General features: G+C 54.1%; 1 protein-coding gene across 1 annotated transcript; it reads left to right on the top strand.

Annotated features, from left to right (window-relative positions):
• Window positions 1-5,385: 5,385 nt before the first annotated feature.
• Window positions 5,386-7,851, top strand: LOC112995609 (olfactory receptor 14C36-like; the record flags this gene model as incomplete). Its single annotated transcript, XM_064504071.1, has 2 exons — window positions 5,386-5,847; window positions 7,669-7,851. Coding segments are annotated over 2 exons (645 nt in total), but the record flags the coding sequence as incomplete, so codon positions are not given.
• Window positions 7,852-8,465: the final 614 nt, after the last annotated feature.

Here is an 8,465-nt window from a genome sequence, read left to right as displayed (position 1 = left end):
CCCTTCACCTCCGCTTCAGCAGGATGAAGGAGCCCAAGGCCCTGAACCTCTCCTCACGGATGCGGTTATTCCCCTCTAGGTACAGGACTCGACACCTCTGTGCAAACCTCCCTGAGGTGTCTGTTGTCTGAATCCCCCAAGTTTCTCAAGGTCCTTCTGGACTGAAGCTCCTCTCTGTCAAAAACAAAACCAAACAAAATGAAACCAAACAAAGCAGTGCCACTGGGGAAAGGGTAAGCAGGGGTGGGCTGGTTGTATAGGAGGGGATCAGGATGGTAAGGGACACAAACTTGGAGGGGGCAGGAAGGAAATTAAAAGTGAAGCAAAGGATTGATCAGGGCTCTTTGGGGATTCCTGCCAAGAAGCCCCGTATGGGAACACATCTGACTGGAGGAGGACAATAGAGCTGATCTACTTCCACTGTCACAGGAAACCTTTGTGTTTTCCCCGACATCAAAGAGCAAAGACCCAGAGGGGGAAGAATCATGGAACTCCTTCAGGGTGGAAGGAACCTCAGGAGGTCTCCAGCCCAATCTCCTTGCTCACAGCAGGGTCAGCTCTGTGGTCAGATGAGGTTGCTGTGGCTTGATTCAGCCTGGTCTTGGAAACCTCCAAGGGAGGAGACTGCACAGCCTCTCTGAGCAGTGCACTCCAGTGCTTGATCATCCTCTTAGTGGAGAAGCTTTTCCTTGTCCCCTGCATGAACATCTTTTCTTTCAACTTATGCCCATTGCCTCTTGTCCTCCTGCCATGCACCCTGGTGAAGACCCTGGCTGCATCTCCTTGATGACCTCCTTGTAGCCACTGGAAGGCTGTTATGAGATCCCTCCAAAGCCATCTCTTCTCCAGGTTGATCAAGCCCCATTTCGTCACAGAGCAAGTGCTCCAGCTCCCTGATTATCTGGAGGACCCACCACCAAACTCGTTCCCAGTTATCAACCTCTTTCTTTTTCTGGGGACCCAAAGATAGATGCAGTATACATGGTCTAATGAATACTGACTTGAGGGGGGATCATCATGCCCCTCGACCTCCTGGCTGCACTCCTGGTCATACAGACCCCATAGCAGGTGGCAATGTAATGGTGAAACGAGGTTCCCACTAAGACAGCAAAGCCTGCAGTGCCCAAGGCCAGGGAGAAACAGAGCTGGGCCATGCAGAAATGTCAGGAGAGGGGTTTGCTGCCTGAGCTGACTTTGTAGCACCCTGGGACCTGTGACGGGGGTCCACCAATCTCCAGGAAGGACAAGGTGCCAGTGAAGAAGTTCCTGGGTCTGGACAGCCTGTGAGCCAGCTGGCCTGGATCCAGCCACCTCATTAGCACAGTCCCTGTTCATATCATCTGGGGGTGAGAAAAAGTTCAGGAGGAGGAGAGCAAGAAATGTTTGAGAGTGCAGAGACCTTGGTGTGATGTGCCTGTCATTTATGTAGCATGCTTGGATGTAGATGGGATAGACTTTGCCCAAAGGCAGCTGTGGGATTCATGATGTTTGAGCACAGGTAGGGAATCCAAGGTGCCCTGGGGCCCTTGCCCAGGAACCACTCCAAAAGAGCATGCTTTTCCTGTAGGTCCCATGCTGTATCTGCTAGAGACATGTGGTTGTGCTGGACACCCCAGGCATTGGACATGGCCCTGCCTATGGCTTATCTTTATGTCACTGAATCTAGTGTCTGTCCTGAATTACATTAGCTGTTTGCATTGCATGGATCCACTTGTGTCTCAGCACCATAGTGAGTGGCGCTTTAGTTGTAGTAGTAGGCATCTAGTGTCATTGGAGATGGCCAAGGAAATTCCTCACCTAGCCCCCACCTAATGCTCTAGAAGGAAGCAGGTTCCTCCTTCAGAGCAAGCAGAAACTGGCACATGCCCTGGACCACCTCTGTCTCTCCAAATGTCACCAAGGGTTCGCGTGTGAGCAACTGCCTGCCACCCTCCATCTCCAGTGATTATAATGGTAGGATCTTGTGTGCAGACATCTGTGTTGTGCACACTTCAGCTTGGGCAAGGGGAATTCCACCTCGTGTGTGTTTGTGGAGTTCATGGGAGTTTGCTGAATCCCACTGCAGACCGGGGTTTTTCACCTGGCATGAAATGCCCAGATAGACTCATTTGAATCAATACCTGAACCCTGGGTAAATGACCTCCCTTCTTGTCCCTGTCTACGTGTCCTACCTAGTTAAGAGATGGGAAGAGGGGCTTCCAGAGGGGGACATTTCCACCTCTTGTAGATAACCCTCCTCTGATGAGACAAATTACAGTCCTGGAATCAGTGTCTCTTCAGTGTTTAGAGAGGGACCATCAGTGATTATTTTAGTCTCCCTCAGTAAACATTTCCCAGGAGGAGGGAGTACAAAGGACAAACAAAATCACACCTTCAGCTGGGCTACTGTTCCCAAGTGGGGCCAGGCTAATGAAACAGGAGGAGTTCATGGCAACCTGGCAGCACTGCCCAGACACAGCTGTGTGCAGGAGCAGCTCCTCTGCCAAGAGCAGCAGGGCTGCGGGCACTGCCTGCTGCTGCTGACATGAGCTGAGAGTAGGCAGCGAGAAGTGGAAGGCAGTGTGGAGTGGGAGGACAGAGGAGAGCTCACTGTGGAAGAAACCTTCACAGCCCTTGACACAGTAAGTCTCTGGCTTCAGGGCAATGCTATGGAGGTTCCTGGAGGGGTCTTCTAAACCCATCCCATCCCATGACTGTCTTTTTAAGGATCCCACTCAGAGTAGGATGAGATGCTTCAGAGCAGAGATTCCCAGCCACACCATCAGATTGAGAGGGCAGCCTGTTACCTTTCTCAGGAATGGCCGCAGGCTGTGAAGCTGGGCTGTGCACTCAGTCTGCCCAGGGCTGTAATTCAGAGCAGTGTCCCTGTGCTCCCGGGTGCTGTGTGCCTGGGGCAGTGACTCTGCTGCCTGCGAGGGTCAGCACTCAGCCTGCCCAGGAAACTCCCCACTGCACTGTGGGGAGAAGCTCTGGATGGGAGGAGTGCCCCTCATCAGGGCAGGTTTATTCTCCTGTTGAGAGGGTGCTGCCCAGTTCAGGGCTGCTCACAGCTCCAGCTTATGCAGAGGACATTTCTGAGGCGTGTTTTTAGAGGAAAGTGAAGAAAAGGCTACTTGAAAGGGAAGGAGCTTTCCTCTCGATGTCTGCACTTTCAGTTTCCAGATTTTGGCAGGGAGAAAAAAGGAGAGTTTTCTGCTTTGGCAAGGAACTGGGACTCCCAAACCTTCACTCTCAGGATCAGTAGGTTTGAGAAACCTCAATAAGCTGCTTCACTCCCACCTCTGCCTACAGACAGCACCAGCATCACCTTCTCTGTGCTAGTCAAGGTTTGTGTCACCTGCTTCTTAGGACCTGCAAACACAGAGGTGCCCCTGGCCTGTGCCCTGTCCCGGGAGGTTTCAGTAGGGCAGAACTGAGCACACAGAGGATGACCGGGAAAAGATGTTGGGACAGAGAAAGAGCTTCCAGCAGGGACTGCTCCAGGCAGCAGAGATGGGCAGGGAATGAGAGGGAACTGCTAACAGAATCACAAGGAGAGGATGGATTTGGGCAAGTCATGGTCAGTCCCTCTGATGCAGACTCTTCCTCTGAGCAAGCCCCTCATGTCTCTTCTCCCACCCAGCAGAGCCTCTGCCCTGACAGCCATGGAGTCCAGGGCATGAGCTGCCTCCTCTGCAGCCAGACCTCTGGCAGAGGACAGGGGCATCTCTCCTGCCACAAAGGGAGCGATTGCCCTGCAATGTCACCATCTGCAAGGTGGCATGCCCAGCTGGGTAAGGTAAAGGCTTTTCTGAGCGCCCGTCTGTCTCTCTCTCCTTGCCTCCCTTGGCAGTAGGATCTTGGTGTTGCTCCTTGTTTCTCCTCCTGTCCATGCTGCTCCTGTTTATCTCTCGGGCTCCCTGGGGTCGGGGTTTTCAGCTGCAGTTCTGACACCAATGCTGCATGTTGTGCAGGAGAGGGGCCTGCATGGGAGTGCTGTTGCCCCAGCCCACTTTTGACCAGTGTGGCTCCTGGAAATGCAGCCTATGGGGTTGGGAATTGAGCTGACTCTCCCTTAAGGAGAACCCATCTTCAGTCCTAACAGGCCTTTGACCATTTCTCTGTGGTGTCCAGCCAGGCTGCGAGCTGCCCTCCAGCAAGGCACAGATGTCTCATAGCATCTCTGTGATATCTGAGAGACCCGTGAAGAAACTGCAGAGATGTGAAGAGCATGGAGATGGTGTTGGGAGGCTGTAAATGGGCATCTGAAAAGAGCCCTGTGTGTCCTTGGCTAGAAGGGGAGTGTGGAGAGCTCCCTCTGGCACCCTGAGAATGAGAGAGAAATTTGGAGATCTGCACTTTGAAAGTGGACTCCTCTGCTCTCAGCAGGGGCTGGTTTCTTTTTAGGGCAACATATGAGAGTGTTCATCCTCCAGCTCAAAGCGGTGTGAGTACAGGACAGCTGGGAACAAGACTAATAGAGAAACAAGCTGTCCTCACTCTGTACCAAGTGGCAGTGAATCTTTTTTTTTTTTTTTTTTTCAAGCTCACAGTAGAAATGCTGAGAATTTTTGCCTTTGAGCAACACTGCCCAGGGGTGACAAGGACATCTAAAGGAAAAAAATATATATATTAAAAACTCCCTAAAACTCTGTTCCTCAACTATCATTCTTTAGAGCAGATAGTGAAAACACTGAAAAGCCCTTCCAGGTGAGGAATAGATTTTACCTGACAGAAATTATGAGTGCCAGAGCTGTTTACCTCTGTTCCCATGTTCCCACTACTGTCCAGAAGGACTGATTCCTGTGCAGCCCCCAGGCAGAGGCTTCTGCTTCCCACAGCACACTACAGGTACCTGCCGAATGATCCTCCCCAAAAAAGAGAGAGACAACCTAGTGTTTTCAAAGAGAAATGTTCCTTTTTTTTTCCTTGGAAGGTGTCTCCTGCCTTGTCAATGTCTTTTCACTTTTTCTTTTTCAACTGTTTCTTCTTCCTTAGACAATCCCCAAAGCCCAGTGGGACCAAATGGCCAACAGCAGCTCCTTCAACGAGTTCCTCCTCCTGGCATTTGCAGACACACGGGAGCTGCAGCTCTTGCACTTCTCCCTCTTCCTGGGCATCTACCTGGCTGCCCTCCTGGGCAACGGCCTCATCATCACAGTCGTAGCCTGCAACCACCACCTCCACACCCCCATGTACTTCTTCCTCCTCAACCTCTCCCTCCTCGACCTTGGCTCCATCTCCACCACTGTCCCCAGATCCATGGCCAATTCCCTGTGGGACACCAGGACCATTTCCTACTTGGGATGTGCTGCCCAGGTCTTCTTCTTCTTTTTCTTATTATCAGCAGAGTATTCTCTCCTCACTGTCATGGCGTATGACCGCTTTGTTGCCATCTGCAGACCCCTGCACTATGGGACCATCATGGGCAGCAGAGCTTGTGCCAAAATGGCAGCAGCTGCCTGGGGCACTGGTTTTCTCTATGCTGTACTGCACACTGGGAACACATTTTCCATACCACTCTGCCAAGGCAACACAGTGGACCAGTTCTTCTGTGAAGTTCCCCAGATCCTCAAGCTCTCCTGCTCAGATGCCTACCTCAGGGAATGTGGACTTATTGTGGCTACTCTTTCTGTTGTCTTTGGATGTTTCATTTGCATTGTGGTGTCCTACGTGCAGATCTTCACTGCTGTGCTGAGGATCCCCTCTGAGCAGGGCCGGCACAAAGCCTTTTCCATGTGCCTCCCGCACCTGGCCGTGGTCTCCCTGTTTCTCAGCACTGGCACGTTTGCCTATGTGAAGCCCCCCTCCCTCTCCTCCCCATCTCTGGATCTGGTGGTGTCTGTTCTGTACTCGGTGGTGCCTCCAGCAGTGAACCCCCTCATCTACAGCATGAGGAACAAGGAGCTCAAGGAGGCACTGAGGAAACTGATTCAGCTGGTACTAGTTCAGCAGGAATAAGCTGCCCATCCCTCTTCACAGCTGATTTCTAATTTTCTCAGACAACTTTTGTGCTTTGGGCACCTATGTTTGTTCAGAGGTATTTAAATTCATCCCACTTCTCCAGAGGCACAAACCAAGTCTGTCTGACCCAGAGGCCTTCTGTGAATGTGTCTGTCACTGTGTCAGAGCTGGCCTGTCCCTAATAAAAGGGGATTTCCTCAGTGCTGTGTTTGAAAGTTGCTTTCTTCTTCCAAAAGCTGGAGCAAAGAATGCACTCAAGGACTTTCACCATGAAAAGGCCTCTTCCTTTTCAGACTCTACATGGACTCAAGGTGATGAGCTCATGGGTGCTGTGTTAGGGAATGAGGGCTGCATTCAGCTCTCACTTGTGGGTGCCCAGTGCTCCTGGAGGTGCTGAATGGTCAAGAGGTGTCTGCCTGGGACTGTCTGCCCTATGACAGGACTGGTGACAGATGCCCATAGTGGGGACCCTGCAGGCAGAGGGAAGAGAGCCTGGAGAGTGCTTCATGTCACCTTCAGTGGGCTGGATCTCGGGACATACCTGAACACAGGTTCTGAGCCATTTGAAATGTCCTGTGATTGCTCAGAGCATCATCTGCAGCCACAGACCCCCTTGGTAGGGGGTTGTCAGGTGCAATGATGCCCGTCCAGCTGGGTCTGCTTCCCACCCCAACCACCACGGCCAGTGCAGAGTCACCCCATGGCCCTGGGGCACCACAGCCCGCTCGCTCTGCAGAGCAGCAGCAGCAGCTCGGGGCCCTCAGGGAGCATAGGGGAAGGTCGAGGAATGGCCAGGCAGGCCAGCACTGATGCACTCCCTGGGGAAAGGCTCTCTCTGGAGTAGGGACATCCCTAGAGAAGGGGAAAGGAGCAATTGTGTGCTTGCAAGGAGGGATAAGCAAGAAAGAGAAATCTGTTTCTGTGTATGTTGGGGCAGCAGGAGCTGCCTGAGGAGCCCCAGGACAGGGACTCCCCTGCTGTCCTGGAGAGAGGGGCTGGCATGGGGGGGCTGCAGGCAGCCTGGGGGTAGGGAATCTGCTGGACACAGGAAGAAGGGACACAGACGTCACTGTCCTGTCTGCCTGGGCCACTGGGGCCAGTCCCAGCTGGGAGGCTGATGGGGTGGCCGACACGCACCCCTGCCCCCAGGAGAGGGCTGTACCCACAGTGGGGCTCGGGCAGTGGTGTGAGTGCCACTGCGCTGCACAAACACCATCCACGACCCCTGCTGCAGCCCCCACTGCACCCCACCCCTGCTGATCTGCTGCCACCTCATGCTGCCTCATCTGCTGTCCCCTCTCCCCACACCGCAGGGACCAGCAGTGCAGCAGGAGTGGGAACAGCCCCTCAGCCACTGCCTGGCCTCCGGCCCTCCTGCCTCTCCCCATGCCGGGGCTCCAGCCCCATCCAGGCAGCAGGCCCAGCCTCACCCCCCAGCTCCCAGACTGGCAGGGCCATCACTGCCTGCAGCCCAGCCCCCCAGCCTGCTGCTTCTGCACCCCCACTCCCTCTCAGGGAGCTGGAACTGCCCCAGGTCAGGACACCAGGGCTGGGACGGGGTTTGGGGTGACGGGGAGTGCAGGGAGTAATGGGGCAGGGTGGGCAGCCCCACTTGGAACTCCATGGTTGTGCTGGGAGGGACGAGGCCATCAGAGCAGTCAGGCTGCAGGTGCTGCTTTGACATCAGCTCCATGCCGGGAATGTCGGGGTTTCCTCCCTCTGCAGGGGAAGGGTCGGCAGTGGAGACGTCGTGTGGGCCCGGTCCAGACCCAGGCTGTGTCCCACATCACAAGTGGAGGGGGACAAGGGAGCGTGGGGCTGGCAAAGGCCTCACCCCATCGTCTGCTGGTGGACAGCCTGCGAGAGAAGCACAGCCTGTCTCTGTGGCTGGGGTCTTTCCATTCATGAAATCACAGAGCAATTCAGGTGGGAAGGGACCTCCAGAGGTCTCTAGTCCAACCTCCCATACAAAGCAGGCCAGGTTAGAGCAGGTCGCTCAGGGCTGTGTCCCAGTGAGCTCTGAACATCGGCACAAGTCGAGATCCACAGCTGGCTTCACAGAGCACTGAGGGCTGGGTGCCACAGGCAACCTGGCCCTGGGCACGTCTTCACCCCTCGCAGAGCCAGGAGCCCAAGAGCTGTGGGGCTTCCTCACTTCAAGCTAAGCAGGCTTTGGGGCACTCAAAGGCACTCAAGAGATGCTGGCATTTAATTATAAGGGTCTTGGACTCATCCTGTATGGCACCACAACCTTCTAGGAAAAGGAGGGGGCACAACAGCATTTGCTGAGCAGGCTGGCAGTAACAGCATTTGTGGGATGTGGAATTAGCAGCACAGCAGAGGTGCCAGGAGGTGAATCCACACCCCAAGTCACCCATGGAAGCCAGGCACATTTATGGAAGCCTTCACATCCATACGTAGCCTCATCTCGTTCACTTGCAGCTGCTTTCACAGAGGGCTCACGACATTGGCAGAGATGTTGACAGCTACAGGGACACACCCTGGCACCCTGCCTCCATCCT

Source organism: Dromaius novaehollandiae, unplaced genomic scaffold (assembly GCF_036370855.1).
Source record: "Dromaius novaehollandiae isolate bDroNov1 unplaced genomic scaffold, bDroNov1.hap1 HAP1_SCAFFOLD_37, whole genome shotgun sequence".
NCBI classification, from domain to species: Eukaryota; Metazoa; Chordata; class Aves; order Casuariiformes; family Dromaiidae; genus Dromaius; species Dromaius novaehollandiae.
This window is presented reverse-complemented; position numbering and strand designations above follow the sequence as displayed.